The 17871-nt window shown below is 34.2% G+C and overlaps 1 protein-coding gene and 1 pseudogene across 2 annotated transcripts; both read right to left on the minus strand.

Moving 5' to 3' along the window:
- Positions 1 to 5: 5 nt before the first annotated feature.
- Positions 6 to 3511, minus strand: LOC114714114 (ABC transporter B family member 2-like; annotated as a pseudogene).
- Positions 3512 to 14584: 11073 nt separating this feature from the next.
- Positions 14585 to 17062, minus strand: LOC114714117 (uncharacterized). 2 transcript variants are annotated; one of them, XM_028898811.1, is made up of 7 exons: positions 16898 to 17062; positions 16694 to 16783; positions 16345 to 16499; positions 15768 to 15888; positions 15235 to 15354; positions 15083 to 15153; positions 14585 to 14996 (listed from the first exon to the last, which is right to left on the minus strand). In XM_028898811.1, the coding sequence occupies exons 1-7, from the start codon at positions 17003 to 17005 to the stop codon at positions 14756 to 14758; spliced, it is 906 nt and encodes a 301-aa protein (XP_028754644.1). In that variant the 5' UTR covers positions 17006 to 17062; the 3' UTR covers positions 14585 to 14755. The 2 variants fall into 2 exon arrangements, with proteins under 2 accessions (XP_028754644.1, XP_028754643.1); XM_028898810.1 differs by having other exon boundaries at positions 14585 to 14999.
- Between the last annotated feature and the right edge of the window lie 809 nt (positions 17063 to 17871).

Raw genomic sequence — 17871 nt, forward strand, 5'->3', positions numbered from 1 at the left:
AATTTATAACCAGTTTTTGAACTGATTTTGCTCACTGTGTCCCTCTCTATCATCTGAAAAATGGGATAAGCAGCTGCCTTTGCTCGTACAAATGCGGTGATATCTGGCGCTGCCTGTCCAAGTGACCTGAAAAGCAAATATAGCCTTCACGGTACTTTATTGAGGAACGAGCTTAATCCAAGATGCTAGTTCTGCGTTAGAATCTATCCGACACTCATGACTGCAATTAATTCTATAAAAATGTCATTAATAGTTATGCACTACAAATAAGAGAAGTTGTCGGACCAATGCAGAAGATCAACCCGTACTTCCATTCCTAATCTATCCTCTAATTGTCGTCCATAAGTTTTCACCATTCATTCTATTAGAATGTAACCGCCCATTCTATTATATTTAGCTGGCTTCACTTCATCGGTGTGCTTATCTTTAATTAGGCTGCCATGTAATAAGGACAGGTTTGAATCTGAGGAAGACGGATTAATTATTTTCAAATTTAGTAAGATCTAAGTGCTACTTCTTCCAGTTATCATCACCTAAATGTAAATGAGCAAAGCCAGATAACGTAACTCGTTCCTGGACAATATTCTTGATTATGAAAAATAAAATATTTTTGCTCTGGCTGTTATTTTCTGCCATGCATATCCAATCTAGGGGATAATTTTTTTGTTTAGGTAAATAAGACAGACCAGTTCAATTTAAAACGTTGCAGTGTCACCAAGAATAATTCCATCTTTAAATACATTAAATAGTACTCATCATGAGTATCATCTAAAAGCTCAGATATGCTTACAGGCCAGCGATAACAACGTTGAGCATGGTAGTGAAAGACTCTCCACCATTGGCGATATTCTTGTGAACAACGATGCTAGTGAACCAAACAAGCAGGGACCATGAAAGAAAAAGAACACAGTGCATGGAGCCAAGTCCTAAACCCTTTGCTAATCCCGTTTTTCGACCGTTCTTGTAGGTGTTCATTAGGGCCGTTTTGTATGATCTTACAGCTCTTTCTTCTCCTGCAAATGCCTAGTACTGTTCTAACATTGCCTATCACCTGAAACCCACAAACAAAAAGAAAACAAGTGCCATTCTTGAGTCTTCTTTATATACACACACACACATGGACACACAATATTAAGTCAAGCATTTCGCCGAACACGAAAGGGACGGTAGTTAAATTACTTCTTCAGCGATTTCACCAGCTCTCACGTAGGATTTTCGAACTTTGGCAATTAGCCCAACTGTGACGTAAGCGTAGAGACCGCCAGCAAGGGCAATTAAGGGCACAATGGAGAGTGTCACTAAACTGATCTGCCATACTCGCGCGAATCCGATAATAAATCCCGATATGAATCTGCTAATGTAGTGGATGAAATTCCCTACCTGCAAAACCCGCCATTTCATGTGTGATTGATTTGAATATTGCACCCATTTGAATTTGCAGTTATTGAAGTCATTGCATATAAATAAAATCCGGAAAGAAATTAACAAAAAGGGGAAAAAATAATGAATGTAAAGCGAAAAATGATACTCCCCATAAGTTGTCTTATTCAATAACTTTGCTTCTTTCTACAGCGAATTACAGTATATTCCTTGTAATAATGATCTCCTAACGAGGAGTCAAACTTTGTGCTTTTACGAGGGAAGGTCAACAATTGAGAGAAAAGACAATAGAAAATTCATTTAGATACACCCAGGTAAATAAAAATAAAACATGGAAAAAAAGTATAATTTGATATGCTGCCATATTTATTTTTAATTAATTACATAGCTGCACTCAAAGTTCAATCTGAATTTTTAAGTCCTCAGAGCAACCAATGCCCGTAAATATAGAATCCACATTTCAAATTAATGAATAAGAATCCCATGTCGTGAAATTAAATTTATGTCATGAAGATTAGAGTTCAAAATAATAAAGTTGAACATATTTATATTGAAAGATATATAGTATAATTTTAAAAAAAATTCTAAAACTTTAAATTAAACAAACACAATATTAACTTTTCCTCATAGTATAGAGCTTGTAACAGTACGGTTCAATATTTTTCACGTCAATTTTATAAGAGAAAGACCTTAATTGTGTGTTTGCTTATCCCCATTCCAAAAGCGGCATTGCAATTTATGAGACAAAATTACTTTCACATTGCTTTGGCCGAAGTGATTTTATTGTAGTGGTTATATAATTTGAAAGCGACAAGCACGTGCAGTGAGAAATTGGAAGTAGGTGATTTCCAATATCCAAGTAAATATTGAACCATGCATGAGCAGTTTCATATATACATGTGAAGATAGAAGAGGGAGGTGAGCAGTTAAAGTGGGAAATCAATAAACTTGAAATTAAAAGAGCATAACTAATCCCCCACCCGACTTATAAATGCCAACCCCACCCCCCACTGCAATTAATTCCCCTCCCATTTAAAAGCTTGTGTCAGAATTCAGAAACCTCCTCTCTTTCCTTGGTCCAACACAAACACAGCACAGCACAGCACAACCACTGGCCTCTTTTTTGACAATTCCAAACAAACCTAACCAAGTTTTTGAGATTTCCATAAACGCTAAAAGTTTATATATGATTTCAACAATTCAGTGACCAAAAGTCGTCTTTTTGGAATATAAATACATACATACCTTCTCTGATAATGCATCTTGAACGACAATAATGTCACTGGTTATAGCAGAAATGACCTCTCCAGTTGAAGCCTCTGTGTCAAAAAGACTTATATCTTGACTCAGCATTGACCTTAAATACGCCATTCTCATCTTCGCCGCTTGCCTTTCTCCTGTATGCATCCAACAAGCCACCTCTGCATGCACCACCATATTCAATCAGTTTGTTAATTGATATGGCCATAATCAGTTAATTATAAGTTTATTTTATTAAGTTCGTGTGTGTGTGTGTATACCTGTCCAAGAAGAAAATAGTATTGCTATACTCAGGTACACGAAATCCAATGAATACTGCAAAATATATCACACCCGAGTGAACATTCATAGCATATATATATACCACCAAGAGCATGATAACACAGACAAAGAGAAAAAGAATTTATTGAGAGCCATCAAGGAAGGGAAACCCCAAAATGTTTCACTTTTGAAAAGGGGCATGTTCTTGTATCTGCAATTAAACCAGATTAGGAAAGCCGAAAAGGCGAAGGGGAAAGGAGAAGAAAGAATGGCCATAAGCATGGATATATACATGATGAAGAAGAAGAAGAGTGAAAGTGGTGGGTGAGAATGAATTAAAGTTGAAACAAACCTGAGCAACTTTGTGAGAAGCTTCTTTGGGGAAAAGATAAGCGAAGCCAATGATGTTGATCAACTTTCCGAAAAAGATGAAGAAAATAGGAACAGAAGCGCCATGAATACAAGCGCCAACAGATCCAACAGCCATGAGCACGTAATCATAAAAGTCAGCGAAGGAGAAGAGCTTTAACAAGGGAACTTTTTGCTGCTTTTTTGGCTGAGGATCTCCTTCTTTCTTTTTCTCCTTGGCGTCGTCCATGGAGGTGGTGGTTTTTGGGCCCAGAAGAGGAAAAGAGAGAGAAGCTTGATGGGGAAAATGGGGAAGGAGTATAGCTGGGAGTGCCTGGAAGTGGAAGGTAGAGTTAGTGAATGTGAGAGGGCGATCGATGCAGAAGAAGGGAATTAAAGAGAGGGTGGTGAGCTGTGATGTGAACGTGCAATGAAGGAACCAACAGGCAAGTTAGGAATCGGGTAGGAGGATGGATGGTTTTTTTTTTTTTTTTAGTCATTTATATAATTATATAAGTCGTCTAATTTAATGCAACGCATTTTTGAAAATGAGACTTTCACTTGCCTAATGTTTTAGGGGTTCGACTATTGATTAATTTGTAGGGTTTTAATATTACTAAATTATATTTCATTGTTATATCGGTGACACGTCATCTTCAAAGACAGTGATGAAAATTAATCATAACTCTAATTATGAACTAATTTTTTAATTAAAAAAACTACAAGGACATTGAGTCAACTTGCCAGGGTTCTGGAATCTAAAATGTATGTCTGAAAATTAAATTATGTGCATATAGGTCATTTTGGCTTATAAATTTTGACCCCAGATCAAGATTGTAGAGGAGGAAGCTTAGTTTATAACTTTTAAATAAGAAAATGCAAGTATATGAGTGAATATCTAATAAGAAAATAGTAAGCTAGAGTATATATATGTGTGCGCGCTATCATAATACGTAATTAAGTCTATTTGTGACACCCAATGCCATTGAAGATTTGTTTCGTTGGTACTCTTTTTTCCTTTGGCACCTGTGAATGCAATGTCTATTATGAGATTGGTGTGCCTGAATTTTGTGATAACATTAAGAAAAAGTAAAGAAAAGTGGCTTCGGGGTTTCCAGTTTCAGTGTTGTGTGATGAGTTGTGACCCCCCAACCATTATATTACTTACAACAACCCACCACATGAGATATTAATTGATTTTGTGTAGGCTTTTAAATTAAATTGTGTGCTTTTTTTCTTTTCCTCCCCCCCCCCCCAAAAAAACAAAAAATCCCGGGTGCATTAAATTGCTGAGAATGATCTATTGAGCTTAACTATGAGTAAGAGTAAGCTCCAGTTAGCCTTTTAAGTACCCACTCCTGGATTTTGTATCATCCCACGTCAGGGAGATTTTCTTAAGAATAGAAAGAAAAATGACAACCGCCACAAATAGAGAATTGAAGGTGAACACACATAAATTTATTAATATTTTGGGTTTTTTCAACCATAATTTACACACCCGTTATACCACCGTTAATGAGAATTGAAATCACGACCTTATGCTTAAGAAAGATATCTAATGAAGACATTTAATATCTCCAGCCTATAAGGCCCGAGGTTTTGGGATTTTTTTATTCTGTAGAGTGTATTTTAGTATTTTTAGACTTGTAGTGTGGAATATACTCCGTTTTTTATTTTTTGCCAGCATAGAATATACTCCTATTATGATAGTATATAATATGCTGTATTTATTTAAAATTTAAAATATAAAATATAAAATAATTGCACCTTTTCATAATAATATCAAACTTCTTTATACTACCGACATCAATCTCAAAAAGTATAATATGAAATACTAATGCTATTGAAGTAATACTCCGTGTGTGCGTGGTTGTACGTTGTAAAATAAAATTATACTCTCCGGTCCTTAATATAGAACCCAATTGTTGAATTGATTTTGGTCTTAAATATAAAACCTATTTCTCATATTTATCAATTTTCTTTAAATTACCCCTATAGATACTCCATCAACCATAATCAAGTAGAAGAGGAAGAGGGGGTATTAAGAAAGATGATTATGGTATTTTATGAAAAACGTGTCACATTTCTTATAATTAACTAACTTATCTAACTTCCTAAATCTAATCAAATTAGTTAAATGGGTCTTATATTAAAGACCAGAGGAGTATTAAAGATGCCAACACCAAGTTTCTAATCAAAGTCTCCATTATCGTTTTTTTCCTACTGCTATAAATTAGGAAAGTTACTCTTGAAATGTGTTACAATAATATGAATATTTTTCTTATTTTTTAAACTATGCAATTATATGAAAATAAATAAACTGTATATGAATCTCGAAGCATCTGAATATATACGCTGAGACTGCGAAAGTTGAGGCGTATCATCAAATGTAATTAGAACTTAAAAGCTAGCGGTGATGTTTTGATGAGACGGCGTGTGATGATGTTCTATCGTGACCCCAACTCCTACTCATTTGGATTTTGGACCATTCAATTAATTGACCTCCCCCTCTGTTTTTGTAAGACAAAAATGGTCTAACTTTAAAGCTATGAAATTAATAAACGTAAGAAATATTAAATGAAAGAGACGAAATGACTAAATTTCTCTATTTATTAAGACTAAACTTCATTCATTACCCAGATTTTATATTTATGATCAAATATTGAAATATAGTAATCATGTGAGCTTGTAATAAACACATTGGAAAATAGTAACATTAGATTTACCATTTTCAGCATTTGTTATCATACTGCTGAATGAGTACAAATGTGGGTTATATACGTGTGTGTATACTCATTCAGTCCTAAATGTAAGACACATTTTGCAGTATAATTTTACACTACAAAACGGTCTTATATTTATGATTGGAAGATTAATCACATAGACCAAGATTTTAATTAGCAGGCATTGTGAATTTGTAATTAATAGAGATTCCCTCCAAATATTGCTCGTTCTGTTTCCTTACAAATGTGATTAACCCAATTCCCCTTTAATTTTGCTTCTAATAGTAGCTCCTTGCTTTTTATTAAATATTATGCCTCAAGGTCCATGCACTGACAAAAAGACTAATAACTCGCTGCATTTGAAAAATTCTGTTTAAATTGAGAGTGCCCTACAAAATAAGCTATAGTATTTGATGAGTTTTATATATATGGCCATACAAAATTCTGTTTAAATCCAGTGACCAACTCTTAAACGAGAACTAACGAGTTTCTCTATGTCTGTAAACAAAGAAGTGAACTAAGAAAGTAATTAGACAAATTAATTAACATGCTGTGGTCCCGTTTATTTTCATGTGATCATTGTGTGTGTGTGTGTGTGTGTGACCTAGCCACTGGATAACTCATTCCTGATGAGTAAAGGCAAGATGTGGCAGCCTGCATACAGGTTTGTCACATCAAGAATGAATAGGAAGATAATAAGTCGTCTATTGAATATACATACACACACAGATATATATATATATATATATATATAAACTATTAATTTGATAATGCCAATTTGATAGCTAGGATCAGCGTATGTAGTTGATTTTCTAACCATTTGTCTTCTACGGGCAAAGTGCAAGTGGACAAATATGTATATCATCAGCAATTGGGAATTTTGTAGCACGGCTTTAAATAAATATGAAGTTGTATGTATGTGGCTTTCCGGCTAAAGCCTAGCTAATAGGAGTACTAGTAACTGGCAATTGACAATTCCTTTCAACTTATGCAATTAATGTTATTTATAACAATTTTGGGTTCAAACTCAGAACCTCATTCAAACTAGACGAATGGTGTTACTGCTGAGACAACTAGTTATCTAACGTAATTTCTAAATTTCTTCTCAACAAGCTAGAATTAATTATTAAAAATGTTGTCTTAAAATTGATACTCCATCCATCTAGTAGTTCACAATATAAATTATTTTAATTAATTTATTAGAATTAAAAAAATTGTAATTAACTCGTTAAATCTGTTTCAAATTAAATTTTTTTTTTTTCAACTTTACACATATTAAGTGTGGTTGTGAAGGAAAGAGAAAAATACGATGAGTCAATACATTTAAGCATTAATTATAGAGATAAAATTGATAGATAAATATTAATTAAATAATTTATATTTTGGACCAAAACTATTATTTTAGAAGCAATTTATATAGTGAATTAGAGGAAGTATTGCAAAAAGATTATGATTGAAGGTACCTTTGGAAATAATGAATAAATGAAAGGAGACAACCCGTGTGAGTATAATCCAAACTCTAAAGTTTGACTGTATTGTTAAAATTTAAAGATTAGTAGAAAAGACACATAGGAAGTTCACTGAAAAATCCATGCATTTTATCAAAAATAAAAAAGAATTAATGCAGATAATGCTAGAATCATGAAGAGCTTAATAATAAAAGTGACGAGGGGCGTTGACAATGAATGCAAAGAATGCAGAAGAGTGACAGAAAGGGAAGGCAAACGAGCAGCCACAAAGTGGTTGGAAGTTTCCTACAACCCATAAACCCAACAAAGTCGTTGGAAATCTTTAATGCCTCATAGCCAACCTAGAAGTTCATCCTCCATTAATGCACTTTGACAACTATACTTTCTGTTTTTTTTTTATGTAAAAAAAAGTAGGTGCAGGTGCTCTCTTTTAATTAAATGAGTGAATTAATCAAATTAATTACAAGTTTATGAGTAGCATTCGCAATAGGACTAGCATCTGTGTGTGTTACTTATAGTTTTTTTAACATGATTTGTTAATATATTTATGAGTTTTTATTATTAACTTAATTTAATTACGTACAGTTTTATAGCTTAAACAAATATAATAAACGAAAACGCACGTGGACCTGTTTTACCAGCAAAGATTTTCCCCGTCAAGTTGGATCCAATTTTTTTTTTTAAAAAAAAACTCACAAAGCTCCATCCAAAAAACTAAATTACTATTTTGATGTCCATATTTAATCATAGATTTTTTTTATATATTTGTATTTATATAACTTAGTGGTCGGCAAAAAAGAAATTCATATATATTTAACTTCGTGAACTTTTCGCTCAATATGTTATCGCTTATATATATTAACTGATATAAGAAATATTTAAGTGAAGTCACACGTACGTTTATCGACATGTGAAATGTATAGAGAAAAAGCAACATTTAATTTTCCTCTTCAATTTAACAACTAGTGCGTTGGACACATTACTATGAGATGCTACTCATAATGATATTTAATTTTCCTCTAATTATATTTATAAGCCAGAAAGAAGTTTTATTTTTTGTCCTATGCATAAATTTTGAGTAGAAAAATAATCTTATCCCATTTAAAAGTCACATCATCAAATTTTTTACAATTTTAACATTCATTTATTATTATTTTATACATAGCCTGTTCTTTTCTTTTAAAAAAATTATATCTTAAATAAGATAACATTAAAAATTTATCAAATTTTAATAGACATTATTAATAAGCTTTAAGGTTTTTTATGATTTCAGAAAAATATGTTAAAAGTAATTTATAAACAAAATTAAAAAAAATGTTACTTCTGATTTTAAATATAAGAGCTAGTTTGTAATAAAATTTATGTTACAAACTAAATCTTATATTTAAAACTGAAAATAATAATAATAAATATCATAAGAATTAAAGGAAATTAAAGTTTGTCCTACTAAGATATGCGAGATTTGCAAGAGCCCCTAAAGACAAAAAAACAAAAACCTTTTCATTAATTAGCTTGAGCCTTAAAGTTCTAGTTCTACGCAAAACATGCTGGCAAAAAAAAAAAAAAAAACTGCCTAGAACATGCAGATTCATCGAAGAACGTAATGACTTCTTTTAATTGGCCAAAAAAGAAAATCGAAGGAGTCTACGTTCATGATATCACAACTCATAAATATGTATGTACACAAGTCAAATACAGGTGATGGATATTAGTTGTGTTCATCACTATATCCATCTGTATCTGTCTTATCTATAATTTCATTAACTTGCAAACACAATGGCACTATTGAACCTTTCGGGTTTTCAGATAACGTCAAGTTATTGACAACCTTGGAATTTAAGGACATATATGGTTCTGTTTTTTTGTTGTCAAAATAATTTTATAAAATTGTTTTTCAAAAACAAGTTTTGAAAATAAAAAATAAAAAAATCTGTTTGGATGATTGTTTTAAAAAAAATTATATTTGAAAATAAACATACTCAAAAAGAAGGGTGAAGTTTTAATGAGAACTCAAGTTTTCAGATGATAAAAAAGCTATTGAACAGAGAAGAAAGACTTTCCCAATTTTCCTAAACAAAAAATAAGACATACAAAAACTTTTGTTTTGTTATTTTTAAAAACACTCAATTAAAAACAAATAGTCAAACAAACAGGTCCTAAAAAATTTGTTAGGTCCTAAAACAGGTCCTAACAAATAAAAAATTGTTTTCAACACTCGAAAACAAACAGGTCCTAAACTTTCGGTTGATTGCCCACTCTCATCTTTTATTATCTTTAACATGAAAATGAGACATGATAATACATAAATCAAGTAAGAATTGAAAATAAAAGACGTTGCCTTAACTTAGCTACTCAGTCAATTCTAATAATTAATGATACCATGCATATATTAGTATATTACCATACTTCGTGTTAAATTAAATAGGGCTAGTACAGGATAAGGATTTGATGATGAAAGGGCATACATAATTGACACGGAAAAACGATATGTTGACTTAGACATATAAGCAAAAGGTCTAAAACAAATACCAAAAAAGGAGATATATATATTTTTTTTTATAAGTTTATATAATGCCTATTTTAGTCCAAATTAAATCTTTTACATGATGGAGTTTGTAAGCATGAGAATGATCCGAGACAATAAAATAACATATGAGATTCATGAGCTCTATGATTATATTTTACTTATATTTACGCTGTATTCTGTATTAATTTGTATCATTAGAAAAAAAATATTGCCCATAAGTGTTTATCTCAGAGGAAAATTAAATTGAGACGGTTAAGCATATGCGATAAGGACGAGAGAAGAGCGGAGAAGAAAGTCAGAAACCTGAGCTGTGTTCATCGTTGAATTAGATGCCCATTTGTACTTGTATTTGGTAAAAAGGCAAGCACTATCATTTAAATATGTAATCCTCAGCAAACTTTAACCACAAAATAAACTTCCAGTTCCACACATTTTCAGCCTAATTAAATTCAACTTTGAAAAATAAGCTCTCTCATAAATTTTATCAGTTAGTCAGTAAGGTTTCTTCATCATCATCATCTTTTGCATAGTCTCTTCTTTTGATACGGTCAGGTTTGAGTATCAGTGGGCTCATACAGGAGGCAGTTATTTCAACGATATTATTTTCATCTACGTCTCAACCTTATTTAATTAAGACAGATCGAGTTTTTATATATTTTCACTAAAGTCCCTCTTCTCTATACGGATTTTCTGACTAGAAATACACCGTGCATAAACACATTTTCCATCCAACATAATTAAGAATGACATAATATATGAGAAAAATTAGGTATATAGTATTTCAGAGACAACGCACACAATAACTTCATGTAATTAAAATTTTAACCCCAACTGCTCTGGAGATATTTGAATAGTTGTTAAAGAAAACTATCATATCTCTTTTAGCGGTTTGGAAAATACTACCTCCAGTCTGAGTAATAAGAACTAGTTGACTAATTTGAAGAAATTAAGAAAAAAGTTAAGTTAGTTATTTGTAATAAATAGGCATTGTCTTTCCTAAAATATCCTTACTAATCAAATAGACTGGTTAGAACTACTATTATTAGAAGAATCACCTTGAAAAAATACATAAATATGAGAAATAAAATGGATTGAAATCTTATATTTAGGACTAAAATAAAAGTCAAACAAGATCTTATATTAAGGACCGGAGGTAGTAATTAATTAAGAGGCAATAATGCAATGTTTAGGAAAAACCGTTTACATACTACACGCCAAAAGAATTTATAAATTACTTCTTTTTCCTCATACAATAATTTTCAAGCTGCAATAATCATTCTTTCCCATAAGCTGCACCCAGAATTTTTGTTCAGTATCTAATGATGTTATTATCATCCCTAAAACTTCATTCACAAAGACAAAATAATCCAACGACACCGTCTCATCTTATCATCTAATCTCCTAAGTGATGACAACATAAACTCAACAATATCAGTAAAGTTTATGTTTATCTCAGCTCTTAGTTCAGTACTTTACAGATTGGATTTTCTTTGACCGAAGCATGCTCCACTTAACAAGCATGCTTCTCAAGGTATCTATACGCGGCACTAAAACCCTATATCACTTCAACTTAGTCAACTGCAACAGTTAAATGTCATATTCATGTATTTACATAATGAAACCGCCCATTTGATTCAAAGCTACCTGCAACCTAATATTAAGAATTGTAAGAGCAGCAGCAAACCATACATTTGTGGAACCATATGGAAGAGCTTTTGAAACTTCAATCTTTTGCCCAAACGTTACTCTTATAAAATCATGTATAAGCACAAATTTAGTTTGAGGGGCGCTACACTCTTTTGGGGAGGAATTTTCTGCACAAACCAGATAATTTACGACTGTCAAGAGTTCCGAGAGGGAGGAGAGAACATCTTCCTGCACAAGATATTCGTTTTTCACGGAGTAAAAGTAAAATAAAATCATTCATCACTCCTGTACTAAATTTCGACGTCAAACCAATGAGAATGTCAAGGCACAATGCAGAACCTGGCGGAAAAATTTTGCTTAATACAGCCTAATAATCACCCGCAGAGTCTTCGATTTCCTCTGATTTCACAAATAAGTAAATATAAGCTATTCGTCCTGATAACCCACAGAATCGATATATGTATGTGAGGCAGCGGATTTGGCAATATTAGGTGCTGATGAACTTTCAGCAGCCCACTTCATCCTATGGTTAGCTTGTTTCCTCTGTTTTTTCCCCCCCTGGGATATTACTTGATACTCTGAGGAGCCTGTGCACCTGTTAAGATAAACTCTGAAATAATGTAATGAAGCATGGTGAATCGATGACCAAGGAAGATGACGTAGAGAGAAGGGAACATGCTTGTCATGTGCAAAGGTTGTTAACGATTACTGTGGAATCCTCTCCCTTTTTCTCTCTGAAGTTTCTCCTTTACCTGTGGTTCAGTTCTCTGATCTCAAAGTTTCTCTCCTTTTTGATTCATGTCGTTTTCCCTTATGGTGTAATTCTTCCGTTATCATTCTCCTTTCAAGTTCCAAGTTGCATGTATATCTTGTACTGATTTTTGAGTCATTGGAGTTCAGGTAAGCACTATATATTCCTTTGAATTCTGCTACTCTGTGTGAGGTTCATAGCAGGGGTCTATCTTCGAGCAAGACAATAACATTCACAGTATAATAGATCCGAGGGAGCAAGTGCTCATTCATTAGTTGAAAACAATGCAAAGCTGCAAATCTTCTCCGTGGCCCTTCACCTTTTAGAGTAACAGAAGGGGGAATGGGCTGTAGAATAATCTGTATGCTTCAACCAGGCCACTCAAGATCCTCAATAACTTCCATCAGTGCTGCAGACTAGAATTTGACGCCATAATTGAAAGATAAGTTGCACTGCATAACATTCTCCCCAACAAACTACACAAGAGAGAAATGCTCCTCCTTTCAAAGTCTACGTATTTCCCAAAGCTCAGTAACAACAGAAAAATGTAAGTCGAAGTGTAATTCAAAATTTATTCAAGAATATAAAAGGGTCTATATCTAAGCTGTAATTAAAAACCTGTGACCTGTAAATTGTCAGTTTCCATTGGTCCCTTTCATCTGAAGCAAGGAAAATAAAGGTCTGCTAAAGAAAGAAAGACAGGTCCATCAACGTTAAAACGTCTCCAAATTAGAGAGTAATATTAAAAACGAAGGCGATTACATACTACAGTCAACGAATGACGAGTATTACCCCGTTCCAAACGGGAATTTCAAAAAGAATGATGGTTCAAGCAGCTAGGATCACCGGGCATTGTGAGCCGGGGGTGCAGCGGCCTGTTATCCTTCCACTGTAGAGAGCCAGAGGTGTTCGCTACTCTGTGAAGCCAGCCTCACGCATTTTCCTCCCTGTCTAGGAGGCCCACGAGACTCAAGACCCCTCCGTCTAGACTCAGCTCCCGACTTGGAACGGGTAAGCCAGCGAACGCAGCCTCCAGCTCAACCAGGTGACGCCTGAACTGTGTACCATCAACCCGATACCACTACTTGGGTTACAAGCTTGGGCTACCAAGCACGGCGAGAAGGGGGCCCTTTCCAATCATTTATATTCTGCCATTTCTTTGATAAAATAGGCGATGTGGGACTCCCAAGTGATTTTCTCTTCCTTCTTCCAATACATCACCTTTCTTTATTATTCTTTTATTTTTTTTTGGAAAAATAGAAACTCTAGAGTCACGGGAAAACTTCCAAAACGCAGAGGACAAGGGACAACATTGGGAAAATAAAATAAAACAACAAAAAATAGAACAAAATAAAAAACTAAATAAAAACGCAGTGAAAAGTCCGCCATCTAACATAAGAACGTGATATGAGAAAATATTAGAAATTCTTCAATTTTATCGAGTTATCATTTTTAAGAAATTTTAGAGATACATTATTACAACCGCTTCATTTTTTTGTTCTGGGTACAATATTACAACCGCTTCATGTTATAAAGTGTTAAATCCTAAGTGTTTCTTTGGAAAATTTCAATAGAAGTTCCAAAAAAAAAAAAAGAAATCCTCTTACTATTAGGCTATTCTCTCATACTCTCGGGTTGGGGTGGGGGAAGGCAATAGAACTATGAAAAACAAAGGATAGGATCCAAAATCAAGCAAAAGGGAATAAACAAGCAATAGTGACAAACTGATAGCGCATTTATGAAGGGTTGTTTATTTTTCAACGGGAGGAGAAAAAACTACATATGTTAACAATTCTATGTTGGAAGTAAGAACATTGACCCCAAGAGTATCCCTATTTATAGAGTTAGTTTGTACAATCAAATCATGCATTGAGGGACTTTACAACAAATTGAAGACAAAAAATTATATTGTCCATCTATGTCTCAGCCCTGATACCATAGATGGAAATTGATATACTTACTGTTGATTTTAGTTCAGCTTTCTACAAAAGCCAACCTGATTTACTAACTAAACCTTTGAACGAACAGAATAGTAAGCTGTACCCATAGTGCCATATGAGTCTTCCAGACCAGAAAACAATAGAGTAAGAAATTTGTTTCAATACAGATTTAGTAACATAAGTTAATGAGTATTAATCCTAAACTCCATAGTGTTAAAAAAAATTTCTAGCTACCGGCTTAGCTGCAAACTAGATGGTTTATAATGTTGCAAGATTACTAGAAGGGGAAAAGGAACATTTTCCTGTACTAGAAATTTATGGTTTACATAGTAAAACTAAAAAGAAAAACCTTAATTACTCCTGTACTTGATTTCAACAGCGATTCATTAAAAAAGTCAAGGTACACTGCAAAGCCTGGCAGCAGTAATATTCCAAAAACTGTCTAATAATTATTCCGAATCTTCGATTTCCTCTGGTTTCACAAAAAATTCAATATAAGCTATACGGCCCGGCTGCTGGTAACCCACAGAATCTACATATGCATGTGAGGAAGGCAATTTGCCAATCGAAACCAGATGCTGAACTTTCAAAAGTCCACCTCTCCCAACGGTTAGCTTGCTTCCTCTGTTTTCCTTGATAACACTGCTTGGTATGTTTGTTGTTGTCGCTCTGAGGAACTTGTATTTGTACCTGCTGACATGAATTCAAAGAAATGTCTTGATATTATGACGGTAGGGAAAACATGCTTTACTTCAAGTAATGATGCAAAACTTTACTTGTAAGAAACCCGGTGATCACACTGAAATGCTGCCAAGAGATCAGTATTTGCATAATACATAAGGTCTATCTGCGAGAATGAGAAAAACTGTCACTATAAGATTGATCCAGAGCGACAAGAGCTCATTCATTAGTTCAAGACAACACAAACCTGCAAGTCTCCATGGCCTTCACCTTTCAAGGTTACAGAAGGGGGAACTGGCTGTAGAATGATCTGGATGCTTGATCCAGGCCATTCTAGATCCTCAATAGCTTCCTTCAGTGCTGCAGACTAGATTTTGATATCATAATTGGAATATAAGTTGCAGTGCATTCTCCAAAATAAACTAAACAAGATGGTTTTTCTTTCAAAAAGCATGAATAGATCCATAAATTCAAAAACAGTACAAAAAATACAACTCGCATCATTTAGTGCACCCAAGAATTTTAATAATGAGCACCATTAAGGTTGGTAAGCGGCCTATTCCATAACTCAAAAGTAATTTATTAGCATGTACAAGTGCAGAGTAGCTTATTATAGAGTTAAATATTAAAAACCTTATTGTCAATCTCATAAAGCAAATACAAGATTTGGAAACTTGAGGGAACAAGGTGTACATATAAAGCAGCATTTGTGGTGGCAAGACCTGAAATGTTAAGCAGCATCTAACTGGGACATGGTGATATCAGAACTTTGCAGCATACCTTAACAGTAAACGTTAGAGGATTTGTTCCAGCCGGTTCAAAGTTGTAGTCCCATGGCATTGTGTCAGGAATCCTTGTCCTGATCTCTGCATAAATGCTAGCAACCTCCGAATCAACTTTCCTAAAATAGTGAAGAAGGTAAATTTCATTCATGGATCAGGCCGTTCCACAAAATGTGTAGTTTTACACCTGTAGCACTGTAAGAAACTAAAAGTAACCAAGTATTGTGTTCAATAAAAATCCATGAAACTTGCCAGCATGCCAGTTAGACTAAAAAGAATGACAGAATCCATCAGAAGTTCTCACTTGATAAAGTATTATTTATTTCTTCCCGGGGACAGCTTTACTTTACAAAATGATAAACGTTAATTAACGCATCAGATTAAAGAAATGGGCCCATCGAACTGTAATTAGCACTCAGTAACCAGTGAATTTTCAGGTCTTATCAGCCCTTGCCATTGTCAGGCACTAAAAATGAAAATGTCTATTAATAAATAATTTGCCAAGGAAAGACGAATCTGTCAGCATTGCATGTCCCCGAATCAGTGAAACACAAATTATCAACGAAGGTACTTACTTCAGAAGAACCTGCATGTCAGGACCAGGGTACTGAATTTCAATCATGCTTGACTGACCAGGAACCGAGAATGCGTTTAAACAATCCACTAGAAGGCCCAAGCTTACTCCAAAACGAGGCCGTCCCTGTGCGTTGTAATCATAACGAGCGAATAGCTACAAGTACAGACACATTCAAACTCAAATCTAGGCATTACTGCATGAGCAAAAAGGGCAAAATACTGAATGCCACTCGAATTTAACTTGAATGTTGCGACCAGAACTCCCCAGAGAAACTAAGAAGACCGTCGCAATACGTAATTATGATGATATACCAGTAAGAATGCAAATATTACAAGCAAAATGGGTACCTCGCGTTTGAGATAAACCTTGGCCTGAAGACAACCGCTTTCTTCCACAATCAAAACGATGCCGTGCTCAGACAACTCTACCACCGCGTCCTAGATGCGACGACAGCGATAAGCTAATTGATTCACATAGAGATCGATATAGTTGTGATAGTTCGGGGACGCAATTCCAAGTGGAAAATGAGGATGTAAGTGAGAATAAACTACCTGGTGGCGTTTCCAACGAACGGCGCTGAGAGCATCGACCAAGCCTTGAACGTGTTCAAGTTGGCAGACCAGGTCAGGGGCCTCATCCTCCATAGCCGACGAGCTCATTCTTCCTTCCCTTTTCCCTCCCGCCAAATGCCCCAGAGAGGCCAAGCGGGAATTCTCAGCGGATGGCAAAAACGGGGAATCCAGACATATGCGTTAATACTCCTTCACTCACTTTGAAGCGTTGCGAAATGAGTCTTGAGGAATACTAAATGACAATAATAATAAATGTTTAATTATTGATTTTCTTATAACATGTAAAAAGTCCAAATAAACATGTGAAGTTCAGAGCATAGGACGTCTGTGACAAGACAATGAAAGCAGTTTTACGGTCAATAAGTTATTTATATTTTTGAATTACAAATAAAAATAACAATTACAATATAATAAATAACAAATAGATTGAATATAAACTTTAGTCTTTTAAAAAAAATTTATTTTGATTTTAATCCCTTAAATTTTAAATCATAAATTTTAATTTTTTAATTTTTTTAAATATTAGTTCTTATAATTTAATAAAAACTTAAATCATTTTATCTTGCTGGACTTCAAATCAAAATAAGAATAAATTTAAAAGATAAAAAAATTATATTAATCCTAACAAATATATGCTATATGTATAAACATTTTTCAACCGTGAATCAAACATGGGCAGATTGTTCTCTTCTTACGCAGTGACATGGTTAGCTCTAGGGCTGCACATGGGCAGGGCAGGGCAGGGCTGGGCAGGGCGGGACCCTTGCCCGATGCCCAGCCCGAAGAATGAACGGGCTGGAAAATGCAGCCCGTTGCCCAGCCCTGCCCATGAAAAGCCCTAATAAATTTGGGCTGGGCAAATGCGGGCTGGGCAGGGCGGGCTTCTATGCCCAACAAGTCAATATACTATATTAATTAACTAATTATTTATATCCTTCTAAATAATCTAATGT

The sequence above is a fragment of the Neltuma alba genome, unplaced genomic scaffold (genome assembly GCF_004799145.2).
Source record: "Neltuma alba isolate B1F8T4 unplaced genomic scaffold, ASM479914v2 tig00011486_pilon, whole genome shotgun sequence".
Taxonomy (NCBI): domain Eukaryota; kingdom Viridiplantae; phylum Streptophyta; class Magnoliopsida; order Fabales; family Fabaceae; genus Neltuma; species Neltuma alba.

Coding starts and splice junctions, on each gene's coding strand:
- LOC114714117 (XM_028898810.1), bottom strand. CDS start 17,005: ATGAGCTCGTCGGCTATGGAGGATGAGGCCCCTGACCTGGTCTGCCAA. Junction 16,500..16,693: donor AGGTTTATCTCAAACGCGAG/GTACCCATTTTG, acceptor CTGTACTTGTAG/CTATTCGCTCGTTATGATTA. Junction 15,154..15,234: donor AAGGCCATGGAGACTTGCAG/GTTTGTGTTGTC, acceptor TCATTCTCGCAG/ATAGACCTTATGTATTATGC.